The 13110-nt window shown below is 32.1% G+C and overlaps 1 protein-coding gene across 1 annotated transcript; it reads left to right on the top strand.

Moving 5' to 3' along the window:
- Window positions 1-785: 785 nt before the first annotated feature.
- On the top strand, window positions 786-12450 carry LOC143047434 (nucleoporin Nup37-like). Its single transcript, XM_076220493.1, has 7 exons — window positions 786-979; window positions 4833-4963; window positions 5352-5424; window positions 6778-6963; window positions 9106-9287; window positions 9691-9826; window positions 12205-12450. The coding sequence occupies exons 1-7, from the start codon at window positions 827-829 to the stop codon at window positions 12334-12336; spliced, it is 993 nt and encodes a 330-aa protein (XP_076076608.1). The 5' UTR covers window positions 786-826; the 3' UTR covers window positions 12337-12450.
- Window positions 12451-13110: the final 660 nt, after the last annotated feature.

Here is a 13110-nt window from a genome sequence, read left to right as displayed (position 1 = left end):
GTAGGGGGTCGACCGGAATTTTTAGCGAGGATTTCTTGGCATGGGTGAAAGTTGACGTCTGTTAAAACGCTAAAACCGCTGAATTTTTATTTTGCACCTGTCCAATATAGTGATTGCCGTATGTTGATATGGTTCATAGATGTTTCTCGTTTCTCGTTTTTTTTATACAAATTATACAGTTGGTTTCCCTGTTTGAATGGTTTGCACTAGTCATTTGGAGGGCCCCTTATAGCTTGTTCAGTGTTCTTTGAGAGCCAATGCTCCGTGTTGAAAGCCCAACTTTGACCTATAATGGTTTATTTTTCACAAATGGTGAGTGCTTGGATGGAGAGTTGTCTCATAGGCACCCATACCACATCTTCTTATATCTTCTTAATGCCCGGCGCTGCCATAATCAAGAATATCGATTAAACCATAGACCTAGACTATAAAGCTTAATATATTTATTAGTAAGCTTAATTAAACTGTTAAACCAAGTTTGCATTGTCAAATATTTGAACAAATTGTTCTATTGTTTTGTAACTTTAACTTTAAAAATTTTACATTTAAAACAACCTGTAATACAAAGTTGAAACTGACATACATAGCATGCAATAAAAATATTTGTTTCGACCTCCGTTTCATCGCAGATCTTGTAATAGAGCATACCAACGTTATATCCGAACGCTCATGTACTGAGTTCCTCATTTATCTATTTTCATAATTATGGAGCGTGATTTGTGAACGTAGCAGTAGATAAAAACTTTACTTTTCTGTTGGTTTTCAGACAAACTTTAGATGGACTCTTTTGTGTAGAAGGTTGATAATTCACACATGAAATCGCGGGATGATTGAAAACAACGTTTATTCCACATTTTCTATTCCTTGTCATGATATTGCGAATGTTGTAGAGTTTGCACCTTATGAATGGTGTTCTACTCTTCTAGCCGTGGGAACAAATTCAAGAGTATCTATTTACCAATGTGTGTTTGACCAGGAGGTAAAGAAACTCTTGTACACATATCCTTTTACTTTGTATACATTGTCATTACAATATTTTAGTCACTTCGGCACCTGCAGGTTAAATGATCACCTAGTCGAATAGTCAATTTGATACCTAGTCAATAGACCACTTTCGAGTTTGTCCTTCACCGGAAAAACTCGTCAATAATGCGCTCCTATATGATGTCATTTACCCAAGTGGGTCTCATTCGGGTAATTGAAAATGTAATGGTAATTAAGTGTAATGCATTACAATTTTCCATGTAATTGAATGTAATGTGTAATTGAGCATTTTTTTAATTACTTGTAATGGTAATTTAATTAATTACAATGAAAAAAGCATGTAATGCTCAATTACTTTTGAATTACATTTCAATTACATGTACTTTTATGGTGTTAATGATAAGGATTTATGTTTAATAATATAAATTGTAAAATTATATTTATTTTTCAAATATTGATATCACATACTTTCTGTAATTTATTCTAAAGTTTTTATATTACTTATTTGATAAACCAATTTTTTTTCTGAATAGTCTTATGATTTGAAAAAATACATATGCTTTTAAGAAAGATCTTTAATTAAATAGATTGAAAAGTAATAAATCACCATGTTAAACAAAAACAAAAAAATGTGTGAAAAATCTTTATGAGAGTTCATTTAGAATTTTGAGATAAACATGAACAGCTGTAAAAAGATTAAAATGTCCAGGGGCAATGCCACTATTACATGTATTTTATCTAATTAGCAAAATATTGCTAAGATATAGACATTATATACATTGTTTGTACTAAAAATTATTTTCAATGTTGTGACAAGCATACCTTTTAATAATTATTAAGTGATTTTTTTTTATTTATAATTTCTTTATTCATGCTATGTTTTATTTAAATAACTTCATTCTGAGATGTCAGAATACCCCTTAATGTATTGGCAAGTTAATAGGAACTAATTTCCTCTTCTATCAACACATCTACTGATTATGGAAGTATAATACCTCCATGTTCTAATCAAACGATATATACCACATTAGCTCCTATAGAAATACTTTTGAGAATGGCTGTCAAAGTGTACAGACCAGAGAGATGCAGACTAAATGACAAAACATTAAAATAACTCATGATTATCAAATGCAAACGCTTAAACTATGTTTACATGAATATTTTACACTTACATTATACGTACATGTATAATATTGGTTAACAAATATTATGATGAAACATGTGAAATGTAATGTGTAATTTAATTAATTACTTTAGTAAAGTAATTGTAATTTAATTAATTACATTTCAAAAACTGTGTAATGTGTAATTAGTGTAATTGACCATTTTTGCAATGTAATGTGTAATTTAATTAATTACATTCCAATGTAATTGACCCCAAGTCTGGTCTCATTGGGGTCTAAGCGTGACGCGGGATTGACGATTTTTGTAAGCGTGACATGTGAAAGTCAAATAATTGTGTCGTGAAAACGGGAAATGAGGTCTAGCGGGACCCGGGAAATGACAAAAATAATGAGAATTGCTTACGTACATAGTGTAAGCGGGATACGGGAATCTGACAAAACAGTAAGCGGGATCCGGGATCGGAACCCCTCAATGAGACCCCCACCCAATAGAGGGGATCACCTGTATCGCTGCACTATTAACAATCATTGAGCATCTAAGTGATCGTTATTGTGCAGGGTTAAATAGAATGCTGAATGACAATTATGAGAATCCAATTTGCCTAAAAATTTGTACAGTATACAATGTAGCTTTATAGTTTTCCAACCACTCGCTCAACATTGGAACGGAAGTGACAATGCCCCTAAATGCTGGAATGATGATCACTAAAACCAAAGATTTTGACGGAAATGCATCGAACTCGAAAGTTGTCTATTCTGAACTTGGTTGATCATGTTGATTCGGAATCAATGATTTGTTTATTTTTATAATGTTTTGCAAAAAATATTGAAGAATCAATTATTATGAGGACAATATGAACTATTCTTATAAGACGTTTAAGGTAAATGAATACTTAAATTTAAAAGAAATAGAAATTTTTTCCATAATATGTTTTATGATAAATTTGCTCAAGGTGTCAACATACATGACATAAATTTATCATGCATTATATAAAACAGAAATACAAATGTACCTATTGAAACTTTATTGTAATAAAACTATAATTTCCTTAAATTATATCTGTTGCTACTGGACCGTAAATTATTACGGACTTCCATTTTATGATTCTAGTCAACATGCAAAATTGGTGCCAGTTTTTTTTTATAATTAATATAAAAAGACAGGAAATGCAGAAAAAACAATTTAAATTAACTACAATTACAACATTTGTTTTTATCCTAGTACATCATGTACATAGATATTAGACAATAGCTGGGCACTGGCTTCATTGTTTTATATATCAATGTTTTTTAATTCATATAACAACAAAAACTGTTCACTAGCCAAGGATTATGATCCACTCCCTTTTTCTCAACCCTTGGCAGATTAAGCCAACATTTTGTTTTTTCCCCATCTGTCAGTTGATTATCTGTCAGTTGATTAAAGTCATGCCTATTCTAAATACATCATTCCTTACCAATGCTAGCACTTGAACTCTCTTCTGAGTGTGGTGGTAAAAGCATAGTAGCGTCTAGAGTTTACAAAATTGGGTGAAGCAGGAAATGAAAATACACATTGACATTCCAACATCTATGCAAGAAACATACACAGGAACTTCTATTCGTTGATTAAGAACATTTAAATTGTCACTTTATTTCGTCCTATGCTTTTGGGGAAAAGAATTGATGCACAATCAGCATGTGGCAATTGTTTACCTAGCTACATTTTCTACATTTTCACATTATCATGTTATAGGCGCTTTTGATTAGATGCAACCAGTTATGACTGCAAAATAATGAAAATTATCACCTCATGAATCCAAAATTCTCTCTTAATCCGCCAAGGGTGGAGAGGAAGGGAGTGGATCGCAACCCTTGCTTTGTGAAGATGATACTTCCTGAAAATAAATACATAAAAAAACAAATATTAAACAGCTCTCCCCATATCTCAAATAAATAGCAAAGAAAAAGTAAAAAATAACAAACCGTTACCCGAAATGACTTAAATACATGTAGGTGCTGATATGACTATGACTGGCTGCTGACTTGACTTTTTCTATGATATTGGTTCAGAATTGACCAGGTGCTGATTTGACTTGTACCCATTATTTAATAATAAGTATAATTTGTGTTACTTCAAAGAGAAACTTATTCAGAATAAAGATTCTGTACAGAGAAAATACTGTGAAAATTTAAATGTAGAGGATACATTTTGTACATAGACAATTATCTATGTAGATCCCTCCACTCTTATGAGCCTCCCTCCAGAGCTACAAAGGTACAGTATACACTCCCTATTGCGATTGGTGGAGATTTGTCATTAATGTATTTACAACAATATTAACGAGGAGAATTACCGCATCAACATTAAGGGGGTGTTATGACACATTAAACAGGTTTTGGAGGATCCTCATAAATGGGTTCTATCCTCATTTTAATGGTATTTTGTTCCAAAACAAGTATTTATTTTCAGTTATAAGAATATAATCATTGGATTTACAGAAATTTGCTGTCATGGTGCAAACATTCTGATAAAGAACAACATTTTGCTAAAAGACACCATGCACATATATATGACTGAAATATTATCTGGACAAAAGTAAAAAGGTATGCCTGTAATGGTTATCAAAAAACAGTAGCGTTACCTATACAAACATGCTCAATACTCTCACAAATCATGAATGTTATATTCCTCTGTCCTGTTTCAAAACTTTATTATTCTCCGATCTCGAATTATATTTTTAGAAAGAAGAACCTGATGGTGAAGAATTTGAATGGAGGTCCATATTTGATTTTCAAAATGGTTTCCGTGTCTCATCTATATCATGGTGTCCAGAAACAACATTTATGACCAGAGAAAAGGAAGATTTTATTAGGTTACATTAAAGTTTCAGCTTTTAGATTTATTTGTATCAAAACTATATCCTATATATAGCTAGTAACTTTTAATAAATAAATACGCAAAAATGTGAGAACAATTATTGCCATTTAAAAAAATGTTAAAAACGAAATTTTACATTGAAACTTTCAAATGAGAGTCTTTATTTTTGAGAAACCCATGTCTTTCATCCAATTGATACTTGTAATATCCCAAGGTCAAACATATATTTCTATATTAAGGTTTGTTTTATCAGCCCATTGCTTAAATTTTACATTGCATCCATTATCTCATGTGATGTTGTCCTCTATTTATTTAGTTTATGAACAATTCTGTTTCCTGTAGTCTGATTCATTTAGCAAACAGCTTCTAATTTATATATGTAGATTTGCGATTGGTGGGAGTGACAAGAAAATAAAGATAGTCTCAGCAAACTTGAAAGGCGACAATACATGTCAGGTAAGATTAAGAATTTGTTATTTGATCGCAGCAAACTTGAAAGGCGGAATAAATATCAGGTATAGGGGTACAAAAGCTTTAATGGAAACTCAATTTGTATGAAACTCGTTAGCACTTCATACTGAAAATGAGTGCAAGATCAACGCTTATACAACCTTTTAAAATGACAGAATGGAAGCATTCAATTCTTAAAATTACATTTATATGCTAAAGCCATGAAACAATGAGTTGTGTCAAGCTTTTCATCCCTTTCCCAATGCATTGTTGTAAAATTGTCATAGGAAGCACATGCAGTCATGAATGTTGCATTTTATTTAGAAATAAATTATAATTTAGGAATGCATGAGGACTATATTCAGCCAATCAAAAACACAGATTCTTATGCAGAATTCCTGTTTTGTAATTGTTATATAATACAAGTACACACCCGTGATATAGCGGGTCCGTGACTGAATTAAAGTATATAACTATGCCTAAGCCTTATTTTAGTAATTGGTATTGTCATCTGATAAAGTCATGTCGATTATAAGATACACAGTTTTCTCTGCTTTCAAATCTTTCTGTTTGAACCCGTCGACCTGGAACTTATCAATTATTGGAAATATTAATTATTTGGAAAACAAAAGGTCCAGGCTATCCAGGAATGGGGTATTTTTTAATCAACAGCATTGTCCTATATTAGTTATCTTAGAAAGTCTTGCTGATTGCTGAATTTGATGAATTTAGTAGTGTCAGCCCTTTGATTATGACCCGTGTATATAGCAAAATCCTAAATCCTAAATACACCGTTTGGTGGTGCGCCTGTCAAATGCGGAACGTACAGATAAGGTAATAGCTAACAGGTGAATATACTATTGGTATCGGTATCGGATTAGACCCGGAAGTTGTTAATTATTGGCAATATTAATTATGTGGAAAACAAAAGGGTCTGGAGTGGTGTAATTTTTAATCTACACCATTGTCCTATATTAGTTATATATAGAGTTGAATTCTTTGATTTGTCATTTTTACCCGATGACGGCTGACAAATTGGACCTGTAATTTTAGTATTATAGATACTAGTCAGTTTCATCAGCTATATTGAACCATGTTAATTGCCCTCCATCTTTTTACTAGGTATACTGTATTGTAAAATTAAAAATGTTGTTATTTGTGTCAAAAATGCATCAGTATCAAGTTTCTAATAATAAAAAAACGCATTTAATTTCAGTAGCAATTTTTCATCTGCAGAAGTTTGAACTCACCAGATTGATTCACACATTTTTTTTCTCGAGTAATCAGTGTTGCAGAATAATCAATGTATGTATTAATTTTTAATTTACAGTATACAGTAATGAACATGTAATATTTTAGATTTGTGAAGGTCACACTGACTTCATTAACTCAATAGCCTACATACCTGACACAGCAGGGGAACTGGTATCAACTGGTGATGACAATACATTAAGGTTGTGGAACAAGGAAGGGGAACAGCAGGGATGTTTTCAGTTATCTGCCCCTGGAATGTCTGTTTGTGTTCATGAAAGAGAACCAGGAAAGGTAGGAACTGAAATACTATTAAAAACATACCTGTCAACCTGTGACGATGAAAATGCAGGTCATGACCTGCATTGAAGAATCAAATCTCAGGTCATAACGCGTACAAACTTTTTCGAGCTGAATTTTAGTATTTATGGTACATTTTTCTTATAATTTAAATCAAAGTTACAAAAACGTCAATGCATGTTCACTTGGTTAAGCATTTCAAATCTTATTAATTTATTATTTCATTGCACTTTGAAAAGATTTTAATAAATATGTGCGACACAGTCTTATGTTCTTTTACTTATAGTGATGATGTAATTTAGCCTCAAACATCAATTGATATTTTTCAAAAGTAATATTAAAATGTTTGAGACGTTCAGCCTTAAAACACATCATTAAAATTATATAATGAAATTAGACTGTAATAAAATATAGTAATACAGTTAAAAGAGGTATATAGATGAATAAAATAATTTTCAACTTTTTTTTTTAAATTGTATAAAGGTATAAAAATAATGAAAAGTTATATTTCAGTATGTATTTGAATTTTATTTTTTTAAGATTTAATCTTTTTCACCCCAAAAATGTAAATAGAACGAATAATTTTGAATCGTGACAAAAAAGGGGAAGTAACTCTAGTTGAAATATGTTTGTAAAACAACAGTGCAATTTATTTACGACCTAAAGCTAAGGTAATTGGTGTTAATTAACAGTGTGTTTGACACCAAAGCTGTCAAGTGAAGCCATGCACTTAATGGGTAACTTTATTTGACAGTTTACACAGCTAGATGAACTTCCTGTTCATGGAAGAATTACGAATTTGCCGGTATTTCAAAGGAATATTACTTGTGAAATCAATCTCAAGGCTAAGAAATATGGGTGAAAACGGGTCATTTTCGGAATTCCCGGGTTATTCAATGACCCAGCGGGTGCCCGGGTGATCCCTCAGAATTGTGAAAATCTCGGGTCACACCCGAGAATACGGGTCAGTTAACAGGTATGATTAAAAAGCTCTTTGGTAAAAAAGAAAGGATTTTTCAAGTTATCTGCCCTTATAATGTCTGTTTGTGTCCATGAAAGAGGACCATGGAAAGGTAGGAATGGAAATACTATTACATGTAGATAGATCTTTTTTCAAAACAGAAGGATGTTTCCAGTTATCTGCCCCTGGAATGTCTGTTTGTGTTCATGAAAGAGAACCAGGAAAGGTAGGAACTGAAATACTATTAAAAAACTCTTTTGTATAAAAAGGATGAATCAAGTTATCTGCCCCTGGAATGTCTGTTTGTGTTCATGAAAGAGAACCACGAAAAGGTAGGAACTGAAATACTATTAAAAAACTCTTTTGTATAAAAAGGATGTTTCAAGTTATCTGCCCCTGGAATGTCTGTTGTGTTCATGAAAGAGAACCAGGAAAGGTAGGAACAGAAATACTATCATAAGCTGTTCATGGCATAAAATAAGGAGGAATAGTTAGTAGGACTTTCACTTGAGCAAACTCCACTAAAGACCAATTGAACATGTTGAAGAGCAAATATATTTCTTTTTGGTTATAGCACCGTCCTAAACAGTGAAGTTAGACCAGTATCATTAGGTCTTTTATCAGGTATAGTGTGATAAAGAGTGGAAATACCAGTTAGTTTTAACAATACAAAAACTAATCTGATTCTTATTTTTTAATAAAATTAATGAAATAAGTATTGTTATACAGACTGACAATTTCTACAACGAGAACTTGAAAAGTGTTAAAAGTAATGACTGTTGGAGGTTTCTGACATTTCATCAGCAGTTGAAAACATGATATGTAACCTGCCCTTTATGGGACTAAAATGGGTTTAATAAAGTATTCTTTTCATATTCAACATGAAATCTGCCACAGTGCAGTTTGGAAATTCTTTCTTCCTAACACAAATAGCAAAAAGCTTAACAGATTAAATAAAAAGTTATAATTGGAGAAAACCAATGTTCTGCAGTATTACATTTTACTATAATAAGGCAGAACGCTAGATTATTTGGGTTTTAAATGATTCCTTGAAACTTTTATATTCTTATATGTTCAGAAAAAAACCCACATCATACATGTACTTCATATACTCATATTTTCATAATTAGCTATTTCTATGCTAGTTTTCACATTTGTTTTTATATTTATTACAGGTTATTGTTGCTCAAAAGAATGGTATAATTAAAATATTCAGCTTAGCCTTACAGAGACAAATTATGTCCCTTGATTGTTGCCAAGCACCACTAATGTCAGCAGATTGGAGTTATATGAATGAAGATTTTGTTGTTGCTGCATGTGGCACTGAATGGCTAATATTTCAAATGTCAAGGTCAAGGTGAGAAACATTATGATATTGATTACTGTGGATTCATTTATTTTCGTGGGTATCAATTTTAGTGGATTGCGGAAAACTTGCATATTCTTGGATATTTGATATCATGGTTTTGCCAATCTCTGTGTACAAAGCCTATTGATTATATGATATTTGTTGAACATTTGAATTAATGGTTCACCTGTACCCACCAAACCCACGAAAATGGGTATCCTACGAATAATAATGAATCCACAGTATGATAAGTGTCTTAAAATTTCAATGAACCCCTTTAGGTTACTTTAAGGAATTGGTCATATGGTCATTTGGGTTTGCCAAAGTTTTGGCCCAAAAGATTGCAGTTAGATATTTTCTCTTGTAATACTTGTTACATATTTGACTATTGGTGAAAACAATTATTTTCCAGTCAGCCATTAGAGAGAAGACAGGCACACACTGAGGGCTGTAAGCATGTTAAATGGGCAAGGAACCAGCAGACATTACTGGCTACATCAGGGAGACCAGGAAGGCAAATCAAAGTATTCAGTACCAGACATCATCAGGTAAGATTTTTAACAGTAAGAGAACCAGTAGACAGAAATTACTGGCTCCATGAAGAAAAACATTTAGAGCTGGTAAAATATTGACGGCTTAATAACATTAGATGGGTAAAATCTTGAATTAAGTTTCAATGAATCTTAAATATATTTTATTATAGCCAAATTTTGCGAGGGGATGCAGCTTATTCAAACACCTGACCGAAAGGGCAAGTGTGAGCTATTGCCATCACATTGTGTCTGTGATTTATTGTAAACTCATAATAGTATAACATTTACTTTTTGAGACTAACCAATAATCTGAGTGGTATTCTTTAAGAAGTATGTTTCATAACTTCAGGGATAGAATTAGCAAAAATGTCACTTCAAAAAAATATGAAATAAACAGCTGCGCCATGAGCGCATGATACGCCTGATGTCTTGTTTGGAAGTTTTATGCAATAATCATAAATAGTTTCTGAGAAAGTTTTAAGCAATAACCATTTATTGTTTTTGAGACATGGCGGGACATGTGAAACCCCCCCCCCCCCCACCCTTTTTTTTTACAAATATCACTAAAATAAAATTTTGAATCAAACCAAAAAGTATACAGATCTTTAGATTAATATAACAAAGAAGACTGAGTGTGTACAGTTTCAAGCAACATGTAAAAAAAACCTCCCCTTTTTTACAAAATACTCAATAACTCAATAATTAAATTTTGAGTCATCACCAAAAAGTATACAGATCTTTAGATTAATATAACAAAGAAGTGTGTACAGTTTCAAGCAATAATCATAAATTGGTTTTGAGATACGGCGCGACATGTAAAAAAAAAACCCTCCCCTTTTTTACAAAATACTCAATAACTCAATAATAAAATTTTGAGTCATCACCAAAAAGTATACAGATCTTTAGATTAATATAACAAAGAAGTGTGTAAAGTTTTAAGCAATAATCATAAATCGTTTTTGAGATACGGCACGACATGTAAAAAAACCCTCCCCCTTTTTTTACAAAATACTCAATAACTCAAAAATGAAATTTTGAATCATCACCAAAAAGTATACAGATCTTTGGATTAATATAACAAAGAAGTGTGTAAAGTTTTAAGCAATAATCATAAATCGTTTTTGAGATACGGCGCGACATGTAAAAAACCCCTCCCCCTTTTTTACAAAATACTCAATAACTCAAAAATGAAATTTTTAATCATCACCAAAAAATATACAGATATTAAGATTAATATGACTAAGAAGTGTGTAAAGTTTTAAGCAATAATCTTGAATCGTTTTTGAGATACGGTGCGACATGTGAAAAAAAACACATCCCTGTTTTAGTTACAAAGTGCCGTTACTCAAAAAGTTTAAATCTTATTTTCACCAAAAAGTATACAGATCATTTGACCATCATAAAAAACAATTATATTAAGTTTCATGAAATTTAGATAAGTCGTTCTCAAGTTACAGTGTGACATGTTTACGCCGGACAGACAGACGGAAGGACAGACTGACGGACGGACAGACGGACAGAAAGACGGACAGACAGACGGACGGACACCGGACATTTGTATACCATAATACGTCCCGTCAAAATTTTGACGGGCGTATAAAAACAAATGAATGATCAAACTTTAAAAATAATTGCTTTGTGACACACTTTTAGAATATGTTGATTTATTTTCAACCATGTAAGGTCAGTTTTGACCAAATATGGCTTGTATCATTGACTCTGTGTAAAACTTTTTGTCTAATAAATGTATGGAAAATACAACATGGTTGTTATTGGGTAAATAAAATATATAAAAGTTAAAAACTCAAAACATACAATACAAAACATCTAGTGAAAGCCCTAATTATTTATAAAATTCAGGAGTGTTCACAAGATAAATGAGTTTTGAAGGTAGCTATTTGAAAATTATAGATGAATGCAAGTGGTGCTGGCTCTTTAGATAATCTAGCCTCTGACACTCTAAACAAACAAATAACACCCTATTAGTTGAAACAACATATGGTCCGAGACCACCATTGTCGTCCCTTGATTTTCGTTGTTCACAAATATAGTCCCTAGTGTTGACAGTGGGTTACTTGCCATTAATTTTTATACCCCTTCCAAATTTATTTCTCAATGTTTAATGCCTCAAATTGAAAGAAGGGGGGGGGGGGGGGGGAATTATACTGTAAAAAAATTTGGGTCCATAATTTTGATATAATTTGTCCCAAAAATAGTACAACACACTGTAAAAGTTTCTTTGAGAAAGCGCAGGTGGGATTTTTTTTTATTTTCATTTATGTTCTAAAAGAAATGCACTACAAAATAATTGTGGTCTCGGACCATATAATACCTACATAAATTTTTCATATATATTTGTATCTGCAATAAGATACTATTTTTCTGTTTTCTAGATGCCACTAAGTACAACACTTCAAGTAGCCTATGGTATGAGCTGGCATCATAGAAAACCAGCATTGGCGATTGGTGGAGACAAACAGGTGCATGTGTACTTACTACAGACAGCAAGATCACAACCAAGCTGACAGTGAAACTTCAAGCAAAAATTCCATAAAAGAACAAAGAAGCGCAATGACTTTGATACCTTGAGGAAAATATTAATCATCTGAATAAAAATTAAACATCATTTATAATGTGAATTTGATTATCTGCTTATTTTTCTTGCTCAACTTGCTCAAAAACTGATTTGAACAAATCTTCACTGTAACCACTAATCAGTTTGAATTCAATGAGAAATAAAATGATGTAAACATTTTTTCTCTCAAAATGCATATAAAGAAAACTTCATTCGGCAGTTGTATCACCTTTGTTTGATATAATTGTTCTTGCAAAAGGAAAATTAAATCATAATGTTTTCACAAAAGTTATTTAAGGCTATTTGATTTTTTTGTCTACAGGGTCAAAGAAATGAGAATGAGGTTTGACACCATCAGGGGTCTAAATTTAAGGTTGGTGGTTCTTTACAAGCACTTTGACTTGGACCATCATTTAAAAGGGACCATAGCCAATGAAGCTTAAAGTGGCCTTAAACACCAATCAATCAATCTAAAACATATCTTTAAAATGATATGAAAACATTTCATACCAAATTCTATTGTGAAAAAAACAGTTTCTTGAAAGTCATATTCAAACATGCACAAAGATCAAGAGTTTTGACAGAGTATGAATTACGACAGTCACAGAATGCAAGACATAGCAATTGCAATCTGGCTGCCTTGATTTGTAGAAAGCTTTATATTTCAGAAGTAAGTGCAGATGCTTTATGTTACGAAATTTTTGTCAGTCATATGTTCATTGTC

This window comes from Mytilus galloprovincialis, chromosome 10, assembly GCF_965363235.1.
Source record: "Mytilus galloprovincialis chromosome 10, xbMytGall1.hap1.1, whole genome shotgun sequence".
In the NCBI taxonomy this organism is placed as follows: Eukaryota; Metazoa; Mollusca; class Bivalvia; order Mytilida; family Mytilidae; genus Mytilus; species Mytilus galloprovincialis.
Note: the sequence above shows the minus strand (reverse complement) of the source record. Positions and strands in the feature narration are given on the sequence as shown.